Source organism: Sminthopsis crassicaudata, chromosome 2 (genome assembly GCF_048593235.1).
Source record: "Sminthopsis crassicaudata isolate SCR6 chromosome 2, ASM4859323v1, whole genome shotgun sequence".
In the NCBI taxonomy this organism is placed as follows: Eukaryota; Metazoa; Chordata; class Mammalia; order Dasyuromorphia; family Dasyuridae; genus Sminthopsis; species Sminthopsis crassicaudata.
In genome coordinates, this window is record NC_133618.1 from 321,334,629 (window position 1) to 321,359,230 (window position 24,602).

At 33.8% G+C, this 24,602-nt stretch overlaps 1 protein-coding gene across 2 annotated transcripts in view; it reads left to right on the plus strand.

Moving 5' to 3' along the window:
* PELI2 (pellino E3 ubiquitin protein ligase family member 2) overlaps positions 1-23,996 on the plus strand; it is a 114,942-nt gene extending 90,946 nt beyond the window's left edge. The window contains exons 3-6 of one of the 2 annotated variants that reach the window (XM_074290207.1): positions 4,230-4,331; positions 11,192-11,389; positions 12,094-12,282; positions 19,091-23,996. In XM_074290207.1, coding sequence (XP_074146308.1) covers positions 4,230-4,331; positions 11,192-11,389; positions 12,094-12,282; positions 19,091-19,657 — 1,056 coding nt within the window. In that variant the 3' untranslated portion in view covers positions 19,658-23,996. The remainder of the gene's footprint in view (positions 1-4,229; positions 4,332-11,191; positions 11,390-12,093; positions 12,283-19,090) is intronic. The other variant, XM_074290209.1, reaches the window with a different exon arrangement.
* The last annotated feature ends 606 nt before the right edge of the window (positions 23,997-24,602 follow it).

The following is a 24,602-nucleotide window of genomic DNA, read 5'->3' on the forward strand; positions in this document are numbered from 1 at the left end:
TTTGCTTTTTTTCCCATGACTTTTCTCTTTTGTTCTGATTTTTCTTTCATAACATGACAATATAGAAATATGTTTAAAAGGGTTATATTTGTATAACATCTAATATGTTGCTTGCTGTCTTGGAGAGGGAAGGAAGGAAGAAAGGGAGGGAGGGAGAAAAAAATCAGAACAAAGTTTTACAAAAAAAGAATGTTGAATCTTGACATGTAATTGGAAAAGTAAAATACTGTTTTAAAAAATAAATTAAAAACTGGGACAGTTAAAAAAAAAAAAAAGAAAAGAAAACTCATAAGACTATTTTATACTCTATTGCCCAATAAGTTTCATGACTCCCTCTTACAGGGTTTGTAACAAAATGCAGAACTCTCAAATTGGAGTTTAAATTTCTTCACAGTCTGGCTCCACTTTATCTTTTCAGATGCCTATTTTACTACTCCTCTTGTGTTCTCAAATGGCCTCCCTGTCATTTTTTTTTTAATTAATCTTATTATAATTTTTTTTCTGATAGTACATATGCATGGGTAATTTTTTTTTTTTTTTACAACATTATCCCTTGTATTCACTTTTCCAAATTTTCTTCTCCCTCCCTTTACTCCCTCCCCTCGAAGACAGGCAATCCCATACATAATAAATGTGTTACAGTATATCCTAGATACAATATATATGTGTAAAACCAAATTTCTTGTTGCATGGTAAGAATTGGATTCCGAAGGTATAAGTAACCTCGGTAGAAAGACAATAGTGCAAACATTTTACACTCCTTTCCCAGTGTTCCTTCTCTGGGTGTAGCTGTTTCTGTCCATCATTGATCAACTGGAACTGAATTAGATCTTCTCTATGTTGAAAATATCCACTTCAATTAGAACACATCTTCGTACAATATTATTGTTGAAGTGTGTAATGATCTCCTGGTTCTTCTCATTTCACTCGGCATCAGTTCATGTAAGTTTGTCCAAGCCTCTCTGTATTCCTCCTGCTGGTCATTTCTTACAGAACAATAATATTCCATAACATTCATATACCATAATTTACCCAACCATTCTCCAATTGATGGGCATCTGTTTTCCAGTTTCTAGCCACTACAAAAAGAGCCGCCACAAACATTTTGGCACATACAGGTCCCTTTCCCTTCTTTAGTATTTCTTTTGGGATATAAGCCCAGTAGTAGTACTGCTGTATCAAAGGTTATGCACAGTTCTGTCATTTCCTAAACTTGACATTCCAACTCCATATACATGGCTTTTTATATACTGTTTCCAAAGAGCAATTTGCCTCTTATTCATCTTCTCTCCTTAAAATGCTTAACATTTGTGTCATAGGAGCAGCATCTATTAGTTTGTTTTTTCCTTAAAATGTATTGAAACTACCCTCAAAATTTAATTAGTGGGGGAGTAGCTAAATGGCACTGTGGAAAGAGCACTGGGTCTGAAGTCAAGAGGAGCCTGGGAAAGTCACAAAGTTCTAATTGCCTTGCAAAAAATCCACAAACAAAACTTAATTGGCCCAAGAGTCAAAAACTTAAGCCACTGATACTGCTTTTTTGTTTTCTGAAGTTTAAAAAGAAATGTGTCTTAGGGTTCTTACTATGGCAAATGCTAGGTAAGGAAACTCTGGCCAGCTGAATCAGTTCTGTCTCCTTCCTGAATAATCTTTCCCTCTTAATGTTAATAAACTTTGCTCCTAAGGTGGTCTATAAGTACTCTCACTTAATTACAGTCCTGAACCTAAGTCTAGTATGGCTCAAAACACAGTTTTACTTAAGTGGCTGTCTCCTACTTGAAACCTTTCTTTTCCCTTCTTAGTAGTTAGTGTTCTTTTTTCAGATTATCCTGTATTTACTTGTCTGTTTATGATTATATTTTCCAGGAGAAAGTAAGTTCCATGAAGGTTTAAGACTTTGATCTTTTGATTCAATCAACCCTATGCTTTTCTAGATAGCTATAGTTTTAATGTAAGATTATAAAGCTAAATTATATAATGGAGAAAGGATAGTTACTGCTAATTCTGTAGTATTTGAAATCTTTAGAGCTCTTATCTTTTCTTAGATGTAAAAATGAGTGGACTACATATACTACATTTTAATTTTCTCATGTAGACCTTGCTGAAAGTTTGTTTTTTGTTGAAAAAATTTAACATTTTTATGTTAATAGTAAATAAATTAAAAATTTGAGTTTTCCAGGTGATTAGAGATAGAAGATAACTAAAAGAAAATCTAGTCTAACCTCTCCCTCATTTTATCAATGAAGAAGTAAGGTGCCAAGAGATTTAAATAATTATCCAAAGTAACCAGCTTAGACAGATCTTTTGACTTGAAATCCAATCTTCACTCTATGATACCACTGGATTAGAGGCCTAAAGTTATACAGAGTGCCCCAATTATCAAAGCTGCTTACAAATGCACTAAAACTTTTGGGGCAAAAAAAAAAGTTTTTACTGTATCTAGTTTTTACTCATACATTTATAAACAAATTTATTGATAGTCAAAACATATAGTTTTTTGTTGTCTAATAGAGCATATAAATATCCCTTAATGTATCCATTCATAGTTGTCCTATTGATCTGTCCAAATCATTTTTTGAGTATTTTTTTGGTTGTAGCTATAAAATTAATCTCAAAAATCTAAACAGATCCTAAAACAGTCTAAAATCTGCTAGTTACTATAATAAACTATTGTATTTATTAGTATCAAAAGATAAGAAGGAAGAAAAGAGAGGAAATTAGAAAACAAAGGAAATAAGAAGAACAGGTGAACCAGATTAAATATGCTAAGAGGCAAAGTGAGCTCCCCAGTATCACAGAGGTAGCAAGTACAGAGCAGAGCTACAATTTGAATTCAGGGCTTAGGACTCCAAAAGAAATGTTTTTTGGGGCAGCTCGGTGGCACAATGGATAAAGTACCAGCCCTGAAGTCATTAGAGCCTGAGTTCAAATCTAGCCTCAGACACTTAACATCTCCTAGTTGGGTGACCCTGGGCAAGTCACTTAATCCCAATTACTTAAGCAAAAAAAAAAAAAAAAAAAAAAAAAAAAAAAAAAAAAAAAAAAAGCTTTTCCCATAGCACCAGACTGTGTCTCAGGCAATAGCCACCATCCCATATGCTTGCTTTTCCTTCTCTACAAAATATTTATGAAGATGATTTGCACATATATCAAGGGCATCTGTGATGAAGGGTATGAGAAGGGAATAAGAATTTTTGGCAGTCTTACAGTTGGTCAAAAGTTGAAGAAAATATAAGATGCCACTAGTTTGTTGATAACTTAAGACGTTTAATTTTTTATAGAACAAAATGCCATCTTAGACTATTTCTCACCAAAGTATTCACCATTCATTTGTTAAAATTATACGAGATTTCTTCTAAGATGTACCAACAAAAATAGCTTTTTTTTAACCCTCTGATTATAAATATCACATAAGGTAGTAAACAGGAAGAGGTATTCATGAAAGGTATCTGCTTCTCTCACAAAGGACATTCATTACAGAGTGTAATAGATGAAGAATTCTCAGTAGATGATAAAATCTTCCATATGGAAGATCTATTTGCCTTGTTAGACAGAAAAGTCAATATACTGACTGTGCATGACAATGTGTGCCTTATTCCAGTAAACTCTTGGTAAACCTTTTGATTTCAGGAGTCCTTTCTATTCTTAAAAATTGAGAACCCTAAGAGCTTTTTAAAAAGAGGTGATATTTATCAGTAATAAAATAACAATTTACCAATAATAAAAACTTTGTGTACACATATTTTATAAATCTTTTTAATGTCTGGCTTAATAGATAATGAATTCTCATGTTTCTACATTTGGGATATGTTGTTTTAGTTCGCGTATATAAAGAAACCTATCACATACAGATACACAGTTGGAAAAGGGAAGAGTCCTAGCAGACTCCTTGACAAGTTGGTCCATGGACAACATTTGAAGAACTTCTGCTAAACTCTACTTTAGCGTCAGTCTTCCTGAGTCACACATGAACACTAGATTCACCAGAGTTCTGGGATCTTTTTGTGTAAATTTTTCTCTTGATTCACTCCCCATTAGTTCATATAAATCCACTTCTGAATTCCTTTTCATTCAGAGCTTAGTGTTTTCTAATTCTCTGTATGACACAGCACATTACATATTAGGCATGGCAACAAATATGTGTTGATTAATGTAAGCATTATTTAATGCTTTTATAATGTAAACATATTGAAATTGAAATTAATTTTTTTAATTTTGTTTTCAATTAGGTGATCAGTTGTAAAGGTCAACACAGTATCTCTTATACTTTGTCAAGAAATCAAACAGTAGTGGTGGAATATACACATGATGATGATACTGATATGTTCCAGGTAACTTTATTTTTGAAAATGGACATTTTATGTTTTTGAGCATATTAAATACCTGTTTGTTTTCTCAGCACTTCTCCCTTTTGATGTGGAATCTGAATTTCAAGTTGAAGTCAATCTCATGTATAAGGTATAAGTAGTTATAGATAATCCAAAAAATAATTCATGTTATCAAAATATTTGGGTCTTTTTGTCCTTCATTTTGAATATAGATTCATCTCAAAACAAAAATAAAGCCATTCTATAATGGCATGACAAGATAAAATTGGAAAATTAGCTATCTGCTCTCGTCCTGTTTCTTTTATAGACCCTATCTTCAGACCCCATCATATATCAGGTAATAGAGATAACACCTGTCCCTGTCTCTAACAAAAGACAAAAAACATGACTAAAAGATCTAACCCTACTTTCTAAAATTTAAGATTTATATTTTTTGGGGGTAGAATAACTGCTTTGATTTGGCTGTCCTAGATACTTTTTTATGGCAACAAAGCACTTAACTCCAGTAACTGACAGTAAGAATTGGAAAACAAGCTCGTCACAGAGAATTTACTTTAATATTCCTTATACAGTATAAACTTTTTAAAATGTCCCTTTCAATCAAAACAAGAAAAGAAAAACAAGAAAATTAAATGATTGATTAAATAACTTTATTTATAATTATCATTGTCTTTTCACAACTTCAAAATGATCTCATTTTTCTTTTGGATGTTTTTAGATATTGGCTTGGCATACAATTATAAAATTTTAAGTTATCTTTCTAAATATATAGATAAATTCTTTTACAACAAAGGGGACAACAATATGTGATCATTCTCAGCATATCCCTTTAAAAAGAACTATTAAGTTAATATGAAAAATCATACATAGCAGGTTAAATAAAATTATTTAGGCTGTCATAATGGTAATATTTTCCTTTAATAAATTTTTATCTCTATAATATTCATGTAGAAATACTCATTAAATGCCTCATTTATCATCTCTGACATAAGGTGGTCTATATTTTGTTATCTGGTGTAGTCGAAAATTATTCTCTTCTTTGTTCTCTTTGTTATGCTGAAGGATTTGATGGAATTTTGGTTATCCCCTAATACTAACCCACAAAATTCCACAGTGATTTATAAATAAGATCATCCTCGAATCTGACTTGTAAGTTTACCTTTTCAAAGTCTGTAACGTGCTCTCTTGGCAGTTACAATTACTAGTCTGTCCTAGACCCACCAGAGTACCTTTGACCACTGTGCTTAGCAGTGTGAACTCTACCCGGCTCGCCTCCTCTGAGGCCTTCAAAGGTTTCTGGCCACAATCTCTTGAATCTATAGCTTAATAACCAGTAGTACGCTCAAGAACAGCCACGTGTAATCTTAAAAGCCTTTATTATACCTACTCACACAATGCCCTGACTGATGCCCTGACTTGTTGGTTCCCGAGTGAACACCTGGTCAGAAGACCCACGTGTTCATTACCAAAACCCTTACCTCTTTTGGCTACCCATCTTGGCTTGGCCACCCAGGCTAGGGAGCCAGGGTGTAGAACGCCAGGTTAAAGAGAGCTCCTGCTGCCTGCAGTGGGCTTACATAGGGCCTGTGAGGTCGCACACACACAGCCAATCAGCGAGAGAGTCACCCATTACGAAGCTATCTCAAAATGGACAAGATCCCACCTACAAGGCAGTCCTAATATCCATAGAAATTACTTCCGGACCACTCAATCTCCTGATGCACTGTGGCGCCCATTTAAAGGGCTCTTACAAAAGTCCTTTATAAAAATGCCTTTATTTCTAATCTTTCCAGCTCAAAACATGCCATATTTTATCTTCCTTAATTTGTTTTCTGTCAATTATCACTTTTGTTTTAAGAAATTATTTTCTAATAATATTAAAATTAGTAGTTTTTACTAGCTCATTCTGCCTTGCAATAATAAACATTGTTAATGGCAGGTAAAAACAGTTATGGAATAAATGTTAAGTAATTATGTAATTAAAATTTCCATTTCTAACTTCAATTGTGTCATTCTGAGTTTAAGGTTAGTCAGTTTAGGGTGCTAAAGAAGTAAGTGCTTGTCATTTGAGTCAATAGCTTTACATTCAAAGTACATATTGCCACCTAAGGCAGATATAATAATATAATTTCACACCAGTATAATTGGAGCCAACCTGCTTATTTTTACTTGAAACCACAGAGGCTCCCATAGCTGAAGTCAGAGTGTCGGCAGTGTCAGAGTCAGACTGGGAGCCATGTCCTCTGAATAGAAATCAAGCACTGTTTTCTTCCTGGTGCATAGAATCAATTAGATATTTTATTATTTAACTGAGATTTCTTTAGGAGATACCCCATATTATGTTAGCTTCTGTTTGATCTTCTTGTACATATTTGTCATGAAATGGTAATAATGATTAATTATATCCCTTTATTTAGCAAATGTTTATTTCTTAACTAGTCTTAATCACTGAGAGTCTCAGTCAAACTGAGGCCTGTTTAAGACCTTAGCTTAAAAAGGCCAAGGTCTCCCTCTGCATTCGGGGCCATCTCTAGTCATCCTGGCCACTGGACCCAGATGGCTCTGGAGAGAAAAGTGAAGCAGATGACTTTGCCCTGCTCTCCCTCACTTAAATCCAGTTCACTTGCATGTCAGGGAATCATCTCTCTGATGTCATGGTCATTTTTGGAAATGAAGAACAAATAATAGCAACATTAAAGCTGTGTGCCAAGAACATAGGACAGACCCTATCCTGAAGAAACTTCTCCCCATAATAAATCTGGATATCTGGAGCAGATGGCATAAGTGGAGCAAGAGTTTTCTGAATACAGCCAAGAAAGATGTTTAAAGAACTTTAGTATCAACTGATTTGTAGATAGTTTGAGCGGTTTTTGTCAGCTGTTAATAAGAGGAATAGGGATATCTGCCAAGACCTAAGAGTTCTTGCCTGACTGTAGCTGGAATAGAGTGGTCTGTTTGGACAAACACAAGCACAATAGCATCCTTACCAGGATGCAAAAAAACTATTTAAATATTATTCAATAGTTTTAAATTATGGTATTGTCATGTATCGAATCACATAGAATGAAATGCATTTGATACATTTTTTACCAAATTAGGTATATCATTAAGATTTGCAAATTCTTCAAAATTATGTTTTGGCTGAGAATGCATTGTTGAAGATCCATTCTGAGAGACAACAGTTTTGAGAATGTTATATTTATCACTTACCTCAAATAGGAGCTTCAGCGTTAAGTGATGTATCAACTCCCTGATGTTGCTGTCTCTATAGTTAAGTAACTGCCAAGCAAGATCACTTTAAATTATTTGCTGTATTTATATGTATTCTTTACTAGGGAGGAAATCTACTTAAGATGAGAGGGGCAATAATGATTAAAATCTTATCTCCCCAAAAGAACATACTTTTTCTTAATGCACAGAAGAAAACAGAAGGGTGAAGACTAGAATACAAATAGGTAGAACAGTTTTGTTAAAGTGTATGTGTGTGTTGAGAAAGGTTGAGATACATACATAATGAAAACACATGTCAACATTTAAAAAAGTGTACATACCAAATGTTCACAATTTCTCATACCTCTCATTCTTTTAAAAATATTAAATATTTATGCTTTCTGATTGAGTTCATGATAAAAAAGATCATCATTACTTCATTTCATATATTTCCCAGTTAATAGGTAGGAATTCTCATTGCTTGGAGCTATCTGTTTTAATCAGTGCCCAGTTTACATAATTTACAAACTTAATGAGCCTTTTAAAAATCCAGAACAAAAGTAAAAAGAGCAATAGCAATAGTGCTCTACCCAGTATCTCCTAGGCACCTTCTCCTGAATCTGAGGGTAGATACCTCAGATTCAGGAGAAGGTGCCTAGGAGATACTACATATATACCTGGATTTAAACACTGTATTATGGAATAGAGAAATGAAAATGATTATAGTCAAATATTCAATATTAATTGTTTGTTCAGACTGAGTGGTGAAGTCTTCTAGGGGAGAATAAAAAAGGATTGGAATCCTTGTAATATTAGAAATATGAAGTGTATGGGGAAGAGACTCAATATAAATTAAAGGAATCTAGAAAAATTTGTCAGATGCCTTTCTGAATCTATAAATCCCCGCATATTGAAATGTCCATTGGCATATATGAAGCAGAGAAGTTAGAGCCCTTAAATAGATTGGGTAGGACTGGAAGTTGATGCATATTTTTTTTTAAATATGCTTTAACTACCACTTTTTAAACTAAATTTTTTGTCTGTTTTCAAATATTTGAATAATTATTTTTTTTTTTTGAGGAGGGGAGTATGAAGAATATTCAAATTTGTGATTTTATCAATGTGAGAAATCTTATAGGTTAAAAGTGCTCTTATAGCTGCCCTGCCACTTCAAACTTTTGAAAATGTCCTGGGTTGTTGAAGAGTTAAGTTACTTGGCTGTGGTCCCAAAGCCACTGTGTAGCAGAGATAGGATTTGAATTCAAGTTGTCCTATCTCTCAGGTAAGCCCTCTATTCCCTTTGACACAGTTGAATAGTTTTCTGTGAGGTCTTATAAAACATAAGCTCTATTTGTGCTCTTCTTTTTTATAGAAGCATCCCTCCTAATGTTAACATGTTAGAACTCTGGTTTCCAATTATAGGAGCATCATTCTTATCATGGCTTCCTTATGTAGCCACCTTATGACTTTGTTTTAAAATAGTAATGTGGTAAAGATTTGATAGTTGAAAGAAAGGGCAAGCTCTTAAGTGATGCCCAGATTTTCCATTCTGATCCATAGGTAGATGATCAAAAAAGGAATTTTATCCTAGCAAAACAGTACAGGGTGAGGTTTCTCAAATATAAAGTAGAAGGAGTGACTTTTCTGAGTAGAATGAATATAGATGAAAACAGAATAACAAATTTTATAAACTTAACTATGTACACTAGTTGGGCAAGAGCTACTTGATTCTGATTGTTTGGTCTATTCATAACAAATACATGTTCCAGATTAGAAGTTCTAGGTGATTCATTAAATACCAGATGGGCTAAAATGATAGAAGGAGAAAGTCACATGTTAGGAGAGGATGCAGAAAAATTGGGGCACTTATTCATTATTGGTGGAATTGTGAATTGGAGACCAATCTGAAATTATTCCCAAAGACTTATTAAACTACCTTATGTCCTATGACCTAGCAATATCACTACGTAGTGTATTCCCAAGGATGATTAGGGAGAAAAGGAAAAGAACCTGTGTGTTTTACAATGTTTGTAGTATTTCTTTTTGTGAAAACAAAGAACTGGAAATTGTCGGAATGTCCATCAGTTGGAGATGGCTAAACAAGTTATTGTTTATGGTTGTGATGGCATATTATTATGCTACAAGAAACAGTGAGCTCATTGATTTTTAGAAAAACATGGAAAGACTTGCATGAAATAATAGTGAAATGAGCAGAGAACATTATATAATACAGTGAAAGATTATTGTTTTAAAAACAACTTCAAGTGAGTAACTTATTTTGTCTATTATAAATGTCCAAATTAACTGTAAAGGACATATGAAGAAAGACACTATCTGCATCCAGAGAAAGAAATGATAAATAGCAGTATGTGAAGAATAATTTTACATATATATAATCATTTGTGTTTAATGGTAGCCATTTGGGGTGGTGGGGGAGGAAATCCACATAATAATTTGTTGTATATTTAGAAGGAATGGCAAATTGTGTATACATTTGTAGTTTCATGTACTACTGTCCTCTTTTTTTAATTGTACAATGTTATAGAAATGCTTATTTTATTCCATAAATTAAAAGTAAAAACAAAACAATGAACCTGAGACATTAGATTGGTCTTAAAATAGCAGAGCATTAATCTAGCTGCTATTTGTTTGCTTCTATGCTAAAATAGACCATCTCTGTAGGCATGTAGAGAGTTCTCTGAAATTCTAGCCAGGTGATAATGGTAATTTCTAATGCATCAGCTTTCCTTTCTTATATTAAGATAGCTACAACAGGAAATTTGGAAGGAGACCAGCTCAATATTGTATATCAGGCAGAATATCATGTAATAAAGTGGTGCCATCAAAGTTCCTTTTAAGTAGAAATTGCTTCATTTATCATATTTTGTATCCCCCAGAACTTCTTAGCACAGTTCCTATCATGTAGTGAGCTTTTCATAAAATCTTGTTGATTGATTTGATTGGTTAATTAACAGTGTGTTGTTTCCTTCCTTCTCTTCCTAAGATTGATTTGAGAGTAAAGAATCAAATAAATATTGTTCATAGGGTATGTAGTCTAGAACAGTCAAATATTTTAAGAATTGGTTCCCCTTTGAAAAAAAATTTCCAATTTATATTTTTCTTTGAGATTTCTAACATAAATTGGCATCTAACTTTCAAAAAAGAGAGATAGAAGTTGGAAAGGATGACCAGCTCTTTAATTTTTCAAGTGAGGAAATTGAGTCCCACAGAATCTAAATAAACTTGTCCAGTGTTACTTAGATTATAAATAGCAGAGTTTCGGCTATTTCAGCCAGGTTCTTCCTGTTCCAAGTCCAGTGCTCTTCCCATTGCACCATGCTACTTAAAAATCAATGTTAATATTAAAAATTTGCTAGCTTAGCACTATATTGCATTTGGTTAAAATTAGCGAGATCAACTAATGTTTTGCCATATATATATATATATATATATATATATATATATATATATATATACATACATATATATATGTATATAATCTTGAAGTCGAGTTTATCATTGTTAAAGGTAACTTGAGAATCTGAGAAATGCATTGAATAGTAATGTTTTATTTATTTGGCTTGAACATAGTAATCAGGACAAGAATTTGAAGAAAAATAAATGAAACATAAGATATATTTCATTTCTTTAAGGTGGGAAGATCAACAGAGAGCCCAATAGACTTTGTGGTAACTGACACAATTTCTGGCAGTCAAAACAATGATGAAACCCAGATCACACAAAGTACTATATCTAGATTTGCCTGTAGGATTGTCTGTGATAGGAGTGCACCATATACAGCACGGATTTTTGCAGCAGGATTTGATTCTTCCAAAAACATCTTTCTTGGAGTAAGTATTGTTAATATTTGGATTATATATAAACATAATCAGCCATGATTTTCATATATAACATGTAGGTGCTAATAAAAAATTTGCTTAATATTGTGTTACATTTAAAAGTTTCTTTAAGTCATCAATTTATTTTTTTAAAATTGGGAAAAATTCTGTTAATAGGGAAGGATTGGTCATAAAAATAGGATAATTTATTTCAGAGAAATTGTTAAATATTAATGAGTGATATAAAGTACAGTGTATTTTCCCTTAACATTTCTTATAGTTCTATTTTATCAAAGGCATGTGTACTCAGGATCTTTGGGATAGCTAATTTGGTTTAACGGAAAGAGTTGTGACCTAGGTGATAATTCACCTGTCATTAATTAAATTTTAAGCTGCTTTAGGTTTTTGTTCTGAAAAGCAGAGATATGTTTGCTTTCTTCCTACTTTGCCATCTCCCAAGATAATTATGAAGAATAATTATTTTATATATTAAGAATTTTGAGATCCTAAAATGAAAGTACTGACTAGTTGGGAGTTTCACAATGTGCTACCCACTTATCCACTTTGTTTTCTGTAATGCCCAAGTTAAATTGATTTTTTTTTAGCATGTTATTGACTATCTAAGAATTAAATAAGAAGAAATTTATATAAGCAGATCCCATGTACTTTTAAAAGTAAAGTCTCTTTCTTCCCCAATGGTGTGATAATGTTTACAGGAAAAGGCAGCAAAATGGAAGAATCCTGATGGACACATGGATGGACTAACTACAAATGGTGTTCTAGTAATGCATCCAAAAGGAGGATTTACAGAAGAATCCAAACCAGGAATATGGCGTGAAATTTCAGTTTGTGGAGATGTATATACCCTGCGAGAAACAAGATCAGCTCAGCAAAGGGGAAAGCTAGTGAGTTATACTTTAAAGAAATACTATCCCATAAAAGATTAATTGTGAAGATTGTTTCCTGCCAACCATGAAATTCAATATATGTGTGTATGCAGGCATTAAATATATATATATATAGATAAATGTTTATTTACATATTAATATATGTATGTGTACATAAAGTGTGTGTGTGTGTGTTTGTTTATGTACATGTACATGCATGCATGTGTTTTTGGTGTTTTCCCCAATGTTCCTTCAGGGATAGTTTTTTGTCTTCATATCCCACAATATCTGACATAAGATCTTGTATAATGGACAAGTACTTAATAAATATTCATTGAAACAGTGATCCTGTAGTCCTCTGTTTAGTTTGGCATATTAGTTTTTTTAATCTGTTTAAAAAAAAAAAAAAAGAACAAAAAAACTTTAATCTTAAAATGTACTAAATTAGTATGATGATTGAATGGTGGGGAGCCAGGTAGTGATGACTCATTATTAGTGCTTCCTATTGTTACTGACAGTTTTTGTTTGAATTTTGATGACTCTAGATGCACTCCAAACTTTTCGCTCACTAGTCTGCTCTGATAAGGCTTCGTCACTGCCCGCTTTAGTTTTCTCAGTCAGAACTTTAATATTGATTCACTTATACATAAAGGTATGTGTCAAGTCAATTCAAGCATTTATTTAGCACCTGCTATGTGCCAGGCACTGTGACAAGTTCTGAGGGTACATGCAAAGGTAGAGATGGTGTTCTCAAAGACCTCATAGTTTGGTGGAGAAGAGCATATGGCAAGAACTTGCTGAATTGGAGATAATCTCTGAGGGAAGTCATCAAGATTAAGGAGGAACAGGAAAGCCTTCTTGAAGAAAGTAGAACTTTAATTGTGACTTGAAGAAAGTCAGGGAAGCCAAGAGGCAGAGATAAGGAGATAGCCAGTGAAAATCCTGGCACTTGAGAGATGATTATGTTCAGGTAAGAGCTTAGATACTAGTGTCTCTTGGATATCTTTACATAGTGGAAAGATATCCAAGTGACACTGGTATCTAGTCTTATCCAGAACCTTCCTCATTACATTCCTCATATGGGCCTCCTTCCAGTGGTGGTATATCCAAAAAAATTATAGTAATTAAAATTAAGAATGAATAAGTATATCAGATATTAATATTTTCTCAATCCCTTTCCCTTCCATGATCTTCTTTAAACCTGGAAGTACTGGTCATTAGACTTCAATAATTTATACACATAAATAATTAGCTTCTGATTTATTCTGTAACTTGTTCTGCTTGCTATTAATATCAGATAAAAATTAACGGTCGGACTTAGTTGATGATCTCTGATGTTAATTTTTATTTATACTATAGCCCAGATAAGTTTACAGATTACATGGAAAGTGTTTGGTGACCACCTAGATTCTGTGTTAGCTACATTTACTGAAGTGGTCTATTAAACTTGCAGGATTTTTGTTTTGTTTTAGTATTATCAGACAGTTTGTAATGTCTTTACTGTGTAAAGCCCTTTCTAGTTAATTAGACTCTTTCCTGCTGAGTAGGATGTTTGCTAGGTGTTGTTGCCACACAAAGCATTTAATGTATTTATCACACTGAGAAGGATATTAATAACACATCATCTGTGTGTTTTTAACGTTACAGAAGTGATAGAAGTATAGAAGCAAGCCTGTACTTGAATGCAATTCTTTTAAATATATGTATAAGAAACTTTAAGGTTTGGAACTATTTAAGCAAATAGTTTAATTGTTCAAATTTTTCTTTCACTTAGCTAGTTAATCATGATATTTCTTTATAGACACTCGCAGAAAAAAGATATAAATAAAAATACTTTTGCTAATTTAGCCCAAATTTTGTGTATATTGATATTTTATTTTTGTAAGACATGTATTTTTTAGTTGTTTCACCCCATTATCTGAAACCACAATTATGCAGTTACAAATATAGGATCCTGTTATCAAAGCTTTCGTGTAGTAGAAAGATATTTTATGAGTATATGTATATATGAATGCATATGTGTATACACATGTGCATGTGTGTCTGTATATAGATATATGGATAGTTTGATTTGGATAGCAAAATGAGCTAGACTTTATGAAAGAGTGAGTGAAAATCCTTTATTAAGCATTTCTTTTGTGCAAAGCATTTGCTAAGTGCTGGAGATAAACAGCAAAGCATGATGGTCCCTGCTGTCAAGGAGCTCTTGGTCTATCTGCAAGTCAGATAGGAAACTTCAGTGGCCCTTAGCATGCAATAGTAAAGCATATGGAAATAGATCCTCACTCTCGTTCCCATTAACAGAATGTTGTTGAACCATTTGGTAATGCCAAGGAATTTGGTGGCGAGATCTTTCCCTTCTGAGTGTCAGTAGTTGTGGTAAGTGAGGAACTGGGAACAGCCTCTGCAGAGATTGCTACCAGGTGGCAACCTGACTGGGAGCAGAGACAGTGTTTGGGGAGACCCTGCTGTTCCCAGTGATCCCTGCCAGGCAGTGACAGTGGGTTAGCAGTTGATGTTGATAGTGGACTGGGAGATGGCACTTCCTCAGGTGTTACTGCCATGAGTGATGGTTGCAGAAGATGTCAAGAGTTTTGGGAGGTCTAATTCCATGTTCTTCCTTCAGAGTCTGACTCAAACTTCATCTTAAAGTTATGGTATCAAGTAATTTATTTCTTCAAAAAAATTTTTCCTTAACTCTAAAACAAGGGAGTCCAACTACATTATATCAAAAGTTCTTTGTACCCCTATAACCTATTATTTGAAATCTAAATTAATTTAGCCTAGCATTTAAAGATTCTATTATTTAACCTCAACATGCATGAACCTCTCTCTACTCATCCAGTGTGACTGCATGAATTTCCCAAAAATAAGAAATGTTATTAATTTCTATGTTTTTACTTATGCTTTAAACAAAAAAAAGTTATCAAAGGAGGCTTACATGGCCATAGCATTAAAAAAAAATTGGGAATTTCACACTTAGCATGGATAGAAGTAACATATCCCCCTTTTCTCAGTATAAAAATGTATCTAGTCAACAGGGCAAGAAATAGTGCCTCGATTGAGAGGTAAGACACCTCCCAAGTTTGAAAGACTTAATTCCAAGTGGATAGACCTTTTTATGCCTTAGATGAATGGAAAGTAAAATAAAGACCAGAATATACCAGGATTCTGTGGTAAGGGAAGCCCAACTTGTGTCTGAAACCATTGGGCCAATCAAGTTCTGAGGTCAGCTTTGTCCTCTTTGAGCCTGTTACAAATGAAAATTCTGACTATTAGTTAGTGTTCCTGTCATATACCATGTCTGTTGCAAAATTAAGGATCTTCTTGGAGACCTTCCACCATTTAAGTAAATTTAAAACTTTTCCTGGATAATCTTCCTGACATAGACAGTACTAAGTGGACAAAGAGGATGTGAGAAGAGAACTTTAAGAAGCAAAAATGAAACAGACACAGAACAACAATAACAACAAATTTTAGCAACCATTCCAAAATTGTGACCATGAAGAAAAAGAAAGCAAAATATGGAGATCAAAACCCCAAAATTCCAAGCTTTACCTATTCCCCTTTGCCCCTGGAAAGGATTGAGTTTCAAATCTCAATGATTACCTAGGTGGTACCAAGCCTTTGTCGTTCACAATGGATTTCCTAACATAAGAAAGTGATGATAAAAAAGAGCAGCAAATGAAGACATCTTTAGCATTGTCAACAATTCTTCATCACACATGAATATCATCTCTTTATGTTTCTCTGATTCTTGTATTTCTATTTTACATTTCCTACACAGCTATGGTCTTTTTTATTATAACGATTAGAAGTCTTTTATTTCATTAAAAATTCATTTTCTCCTTGTTTATTATACTTAGTTTTGCTGGGAATATTATTCTTGGTTACAAACCTCTATTATTTGCCTTCTGCATTATTGTATTCTAAAGTATTCACTCCGTAGATCATTTTGTGTGATGCTAAGTGTGGCTCATTGGCTACTTGTATTTTTTTCTATAATTTGGATGCTTTGGCTTTTAGCAATAATATTCCTGGAGCATTTTTATCCTAGAGTTTCTTTTTGGGGGGAGGAAGGTGACTAGTGGAATCTTTACATTTTCACTATGCCTTCTGAATCTATGGATCTGAACATTTTTTTTAATGATGTCTTAAAACATGAAGTCTATGCTCTTTCGGGGAAGGGTTGCATTATAGCTTTCACATATTCATGTGTCCATCTTTACTTCCTTGTAGGTTGTTCTTTTGTTCTCTGCTGCATCTTTTTTACTTTATTCTTTTTTTCTCTTTCTTTCCCTAAGCAGGCTATAATTAAGGATAGCACACACACACACACACACACACACACACACACACAACACACATCTTTCTAATCCCTATTAACTCTTTGCTTTTTTAATTCTGCTCTTTTAACTTGCTTTGGTGTTACTCAATTTCCCACCACCCATGGATTCCTCCTTTGTCTTCTTCATCTACCCTTTGCTTCCCTGTCCTCACATCCCTCCCCCATTATTTCTTTATAGATTTTGGAGGGAGCTATACCCTTCATAGTATATATGTAGTGTTCCTATTTAACCCATTCCCAATGTGAGTAGGTTGAACCCTCCTCCCCACTAATGCTTTTGTGACTATTCTTTTTCTGCACCTCATTTGTCCAGCATAATTACTGTTTTTTCCTTAACTCTGCCCCAGTCTTTTTTTTTTTTTGAGGTGTCCTATTGTTTATGTCAATCGTAAACATATGGTATATATTTCCATAAATATATAGCATATATTTATGGATGTAAAGATGATGAGTTTTATTTTGGACATGTTGCATTTGATCTGCCTGACAGACATCCATTTTAAGATTTCATAAAGCATTTGGAGAGAATGTAATATAGCTTTAGCTATCATTGCGTCAAGGTGGTAATTGAATCCTTGAAAACTGTTGAGATCAGCAGTGAAGAAAATAGAAAGAAAAAGATAAGGGCCCAGCACAGAACCTTTTGGGAACCCACAGTGGTGAATGTAATATGGTTGAAGAATCAGCAGAGGAAAAGAAGGAATAGTGAGTCAGGTAGGAGAACCAAGAGAAAGCAGAGTCTTGAAAATACAAAGAAAAGATAGTATTCCAGAGGAAGTAATCAGCATAGATACATGTTGTAGGGAGATCAAGAAAGAGAAGAATTGAGAACAGGCCATTATATTTGACACTTATGACTTCACTGTTGACTTTGGAGAGAGCAGATTAGTTAAATGTTGAGGTTGGAAGTCAGATCATGGAGTATTTAGAAAAGAATGACAATAGAATTGGTTGCACCAAGTTTCAGGTTTGGCTGAGGACATAGTGAATAGTTTCTGACAGACAAGGTAGCATCTTATGTGGGTTTTTTAAGGATAGGGGAAAATGGCTATAAGGAAGGAAGCAGAGTAGAATTCCTCTTTATTTTTCCTTCCTGGGGGACTAATCTCATTGCCTTTTATTTTGTATATTTATATATCTATCTTAACTCCCCTTAAGTGCCTTAAAGAGTGTGTAGCCCATGAAAAACCTTGAAAAATGCCTTATGCATAGTAGATGGATAATAAGTATTTATTGCTTCAATGAATAAATGAATGTTGGCTATTTACTTGATTTCTGCTATAGCCTCTCACTTCTCTTATTTTCTGCTTCAAGCCAACATAGCTATACTATGAATCAGTTCGTAATCTGGTTATTTCCAAAATGAAGTTTATTAATGAATAGTTGTATATAAAAATAATATTTTTATTTTTAATCCTTTGGAGGAAGGACAAAAAATAAATTGAAAATGCATATTAGTAGAGACCCTAGAGAAACTTTTTGAACTGGTGTTTGATTGGAGTAAATATGAAACACCCCCCCCCACACACACACGTCATGTACCTTCTGTTGTCAAATCTTGTTTCTGATATCTCTTATATATGTTTCCTTCTTTCTGATACAGCAGTCACCTTAGTATATAGGCCCTTAGTACCTTAATCTGCAATAGTCTTTTAGTTGGAATCCCTATCTCCTGTTTCTCCCATTCTAACTCATCCTGCACTCAGCTGCCTGAGTGATTTTCCTAAAGAGCAACTCTGAATATATCACCTCCCTCCCCAACTCAGCATAGTCCAGTAGGTCCCTCCTGGCTCCAAGATCAAATAGAAAACCCTCAGTTTTGCCATTTAAAGTCCTTCACAATCTAGCTCCTTCCTCTTAGTCTTGTTAGACTTCTCTCCCTTTTACTGACTCTGTGATTTAGCTCCTTAGGCTCATTTGTTGTCTCTCGAGCATAACATTCTAGTCTCTCAATTTTGTTCTTTTTCTCCTGGCCATTGTCCAGCACGCCTAACATGTTCTCCTTCCACACCTCTCTTCCTGGCTTTTCTGGGTTCTCTCAGAATTCAGCTTTAATATGCTCCCCTTTTCAAGAACCTATTCCCAGGTCTTTCTCATGCCCTCCTCTGTTGATTCCTTTCCTTTTGGGATTGATTACCTTCCACTTACACTGTATATGTTTTATCTTCTCCATTATAATATTGATTACTTGATGACAGGAACTTGTTTTTTTAACTTTTTTTGTATCCTTAGTACTTAGTATACTGTATGACCCATAATAAGTACTGACTGTATCCATTGTTAGAAAAATTCCTTCTTATAATGAATTAGAAAATGTTTCATGATGTAAGAGGAAAAAAGTCAAATGACATTTGTTCTCCATTGAAATTTTATAAACCACATTATTTCCACTTTTTCCCCTCATGATTTCAGTAAGAGAATGTTAGAGTTTTACTCTAAAATTGACAATATTTTGTACTTTTTTTTTCCTCATTATAGGTTGAGAATGAGACCAACGTCCTACAAGATGGCTCCCTCATTGATCTGTGTGGGGCAACCCTTCTGTGGAGAACGGCCGATGGTCTCTTTCACACTCCAACTCAAAAGCATATTGAAGCTCTACGACAAGAAATCAATGCTGCCCGACCCCAGTGCCCTGTTGGACTGAACACATTGGCATTTCCCAGCATCAACCAGAAGGATGTGGTGGAAGAGAAACAGCCTTGGGCGTACCTCAGTTGTGGCCACGTGCACGGCTATCACAACTGGGGACACCGGAGTGACACCGAAGCAAACGAGAGGGAGTGCCCGATGTGTCGAACGGTTGGGCCCTATGTGCCCCTCTGGCTTGGCTGCGAGGCTGGATTTTATGTTGACGCTGGGCCCCCGACCCACGCCTTTACCCCTTGTGGACATGTGTGCTCAGAGAAGTCTGCCAAATACTGGTCCCTGATTCCCCTGCCTCACGGCACCCATGCCTTTCACGCCGCCTGCCCCTTTTGTGCAACGCAGCTGATTGGAGAACAGAACTTTGTGAAACTAATTTTCCAAGGCCCAGTTGACTGAGGCTCTCTATGATACTATCACTTTAACAAGTTACTGTGAAGATTTTGCCACTAATTGTAGATTTTTACTTTTTTTATGATACTGTTAAAGGGGCTGAAGGGGGGGAAACACTAATAGAGGTTAGGAAAAGTGGGGTTACAGTAGTGACAGATGCCTGAAACTTGGCAGCTATCAGTGATGTCGCATTTGTAACAGCTGCCTAGTCATCAGAGTTCATTTGATAAGTATGTGTATTTGTAATTGAATTTTAAAATATTATGCTTTATTTTAATCTCGGGTTTTTTAACAATTTTTTTTTTTTTCCCTTGTAAACTTTGACAAATCTCTAAGTAATACCTTTTTCATTATTAGGAGTTTAACAAAAAGGGTTTTTGTTGTTGGTGGTTTTTTGTTTGTTTTTAACTATTAATTTGTAACCCTCAGCATTTAGGATCATATAATTAGAAATTTAAGGGACCTTAGAGGCCATCTAGTCCAACTTGTTTATTTTACAAAAGAAAGAACTGAGGCACAAAATAAGTATCTTGTCCAAGTCATTTAGGCAATGACAGAGTCAAAAACTGAACCCAGGATCTCAAGACTCCAAAAATCTGTGACATTCTTTCCACACTACTGTTCTGCTTTGCCTATAAATGTTAATTCAAGCGTTACAAACAGTATGTGGAAATGTTTGCTAACCACAAGATGGTTATCTACATCAAAGTGACAGAATCAGATTAAAATGTAATTGGGAAATATTTAACCAAATAAATAAAAATACAATGGAAAGTAGATAATGCTTGTGATTTTCTAAGTGAATATATGGCCTGCAGGGATTATGTATGTTTTAGTGACCCCTGTTTCTATTGAATTTTGATAACAACAATCTACATGATGTTATGAAATGGAAATGTGACATTAAGCACACAGAGAATTGTCTTGGTGTTGGAAACTTTTTGACCTATTTTTTATCATATAAAGTTGAAAAAGAATATTAGATTATTGTAATGGCTTTTAAAATTTGGTTTTCAGAATTTAATTGCTTTATGCATATTTGTATAATAACTTTTGATATTATAAACAAAGAATTCTTTACAACTTTTTGGTCTGAATTTTACAGTCTGTCCCTACTATGCATACCTTGCATGCCTAGGACCATTTGATTGATTAAAATGTAGCATCTCTCAAAATTCATTATCTAAGCATTATTGCAGCAGAGATTTTTTGAGTACTATAATACCAAATTTATGCACATACTGAATCATTTATTGAGTTTAAAAAGTGATTGCAGATTAATTTGCCTTTTAAGCTCACTTGCATGTTTTTTGAATTTGGATGTATCCAATGTTCTGTGAATGGAGAGCTCACCTCATACTGTAATGAAAAAGTAGATTTTGTTCACTCTACTTCACACCATCTGTCACCTTCTGTTGCAGTTTGAGGAACACTGTAAATTTTGAAAATGTTTGCAAATCAAACTAAATTTAAATGTGATCATTTGATGTACACAACACCCAATGGTGCTTCTGCAGAGATAATTTTAAATGTCTGATTTTAAGACAGCAAATAAGTGTTTACTGAGGAATAATTAAATTAAAATTTCTTATGAGCTCCAACTTCCCATTCACTTGGCTTTATTTAATTCTGAATAATAATTATTCTATGATACCTCTGGTAACAAGTATAGAGACTATCAAGTCTACCCAGGATGAAAATGTTCATTTGGGAGAATATTAATAGCTATCTGAAAGAAAATAAAAATCTACTGAATGAACAGTATTTTAAACTATAATGTTTATTAAATTGACCATTGGAGCTTTTTATGCTACACATGAGACCTTTGTATAGACATATAATTTATATAACTTTAATATATTGTGTATATATATCTATAAAAACATACTTGATTGGCCTGTTGATATTTTGGCTGTAAATTGTTTTATAGTTAATCTATAAGCTTAGCATTTTTAATTCTCTTTACTCATGGGTATTGAGATGTATTGGTTTTGTTTGCTGCTGTTTTTAATATTCTTATTACATAAAATGTCAATTTGTCAATTTAAAATAGCCTCACTTTTCCATACACTTTGTGGTTTGGGGTGGGGGATTTTCGCTTCAGAATATCACAGATCTCCCCATGGCATTTTTCTCAGTGATCCTTTTCTGTACATCTTGCTCATCTCTGCCTGACGACTAAAAACAGAACGACTTGGACATGCCTAAAATAATAGCATGAGTGCCTTTTTATTCTGCAAGAGTCTTCGGTGACCTTTGATTAGGTTTCATGTCCTTCCACAAGCATTGTGGGTCATTCAGGATAGACTATTTCCTCAGCCCTTCATTGTTTCATGATTTGGGAAATAAAGATAAAGGAGGTATAATTACCCTGTTTCTCTTAAATGGTTAGCAATATACCTTCTTCAGCTTATTAAACAGTCTGTAGATTAAATGATTTATTAATCTTTCAGCCAGAAGGGGCAGATTTTTCCTTTCTGAGAAGTTTGTCCAAAGAACCCTTAAGATTATTAAGATTCAGTCACCAGTCCTTAAACCTAAATAATATAACAGAGCCTAGCAAACTCATGAAACTCTACAGAACGCTATTGACTAACCTATCAAATCCCCTTTATCTTTTCCAAAGCTTATTTCATTAAGTGTATGTTTGAAATTTGAAGATTTCATTCTCTAAAGATTGGAATTGGAATGTTAGGTTTAAAGAATTGGATCACGGGTCATTTATTTTCCCTGTTATTCAAATGTGCTGCTACTTTTTGCCTTTTCCTTTTTTAGAGCTGCCCTCTATACTTAGAAACAGAATGAGGAAATCCATAAAAAATATTTTTATGCTGAAGTATTTTACTTTCAATGATAGACATTCTTGCCTTTATAGTTTTGTTTGATGTTTTACTTAAGTGAAAGGAAATCTACTAGCCAAAGAAGAAAATAATCTATGGAATAGGATACAAGAAGCAGCTGATGTAAATTCAGAATAGAAAATTGATTTTGCCTTCACTTGTGATCAAGAAATAATAAAGATTATCTAATACCTCTTCCTGAGAAGCTATAGAAAGAGCCTCCTAGAAACAGCCATTATTTATACAGAGATTCTCTCTGATGAAGAGAATAGTATATACCATTTCAAAAGGCAACAATAATGTATTTCATTGAAAATATTCTTCCAAATTTGCCAGCTTTTTATTGAAAAGAGTTTAAAAGTAGATGAAGTATTACTTCTGAGTATATTTTTAGAGATTATTTTTATTAATCTCTGCTTTCTCTGTAGTGTATATACTATACCTCAACATTCTCAATCATCAAGCATTTATTAAGTGACTATAATGTCCCAGGTCCTGTGGTAGATATATGGGGGAAAAATAAAAAGAAAGGAAACAATCCTTGTTCTCAAGGAGTTTGTATGTAACTCTTTAAAAAGAGGACTGAAGGCTCCACTAAGGAGTCAATAGTAAATTTTTCATTTCTTCAACTCTGCCCCAAAATAATTGATATCTTTTAGTTTCCTAGAGTAATACATATTTATTATCACTTAGTTTTAATTCATAACTTATGGTACCACAGTGCCTATGGATAACTTCATAATAGAGTTGTTTCATGTAAAATTTCTAGGGGAAAAGAAAGGGGAAAGCCATTAAGAATGCTAAACTCTGTTAAGAGAGATCTGGGTACAAAAATAGACCAGCAGTTGGTCATAAAAATAATTACAGCAGGATTTTTTTCCCCCTCCATCCTTAGAGATACATAACTTCTTGATGTTAACTTTGTACTGTTACAAGGGAACCAAGGAAACTTTTTTTTGGAGAATAGTTCAGTGGGGACATGTTCAGGGAATGTCTGTATGAATGGGGATCAGTGAGAGTGCTAGATTTGAATTTGTAATCTCCATTATATAGTCATTTCTTCAAGTCCAAGTTAAAAGATATGATTCCTGACATATGGGAAAAAAAGGAAATTTTTACTTAACTTTTTATTTACAAGAGTTAAACTTCTTTCAAAAAGGAATTTTATATGAAGAAGTTAGTATCCCTAGAATGTGGAAAGGAAGAAACAATTTTTCCCTACTCTACTAAACAAATAAAAAATTGTTTAATGGAAAGATGTTTTTATCTAAAAGGAAATGGTAGGAAGCAAAGGAAATTGAGTGATAATGTTTGCCATGTACAGTATTATTAGCTGTTATCTTTCTGGAAATATTTGTAAAAAAAAAAAAAAAAAAAAAGGTATCTTTTATAAACCATGTCAAGTTAAAAACTATTTCTTCATTATTGTACCTGTGGAAGTACAAGCCATTTTACAGGGGGGAAAGCCGCAAAAATTTCAAAACTATTAAACTGTTATTTCAATATGTTCATGACTCCTTATTCTCAGGATTTAATCATGCATTTCAGTTTGCACAAAAAGTTGTATAAAAATATTCTTTCTGCATTTGGCACATATCTACATTTATCCTAAACAATTTGGATTATTTATCTTCTGCATAAAATATTGAACAGATTGTTTAAGTCCAGTCTCTGAAATTTCCCTTAAGTTTCCCTAATTTATTAAAAAACAAGTCTTTTGGCATTTTCATTGCCAATCGATTTCTTGTGTTATCACTACAGAATAAAACTAATTTCTAAGAAATATAAATTAGCTTACTAATGTGATGGGTAATGTAGGCTGTTTTCATATTAGTGCTGCCCAAGTTAAAGCCATCCATGCTTGTCTCAATCCTTTACCTTTAGCAGTTTATAGAAAAATAGATTGTCCGTTAATTGTCCAGTGAAGAAGGGATCACACAAGTAAACTACTATTTCTATGCATTGTCTGAAATTTTCTGGGGATCTTAGGTGTATCTCTGTTCCTGAGATATATGTAGATTGAGAGATATAGTCTGAAATATGTCCAAAAATGACCAAGATAGAAAAATCTTTTTGCCCTAAGCCTCCCTATTTTAGGGTCTTTCCTTCTC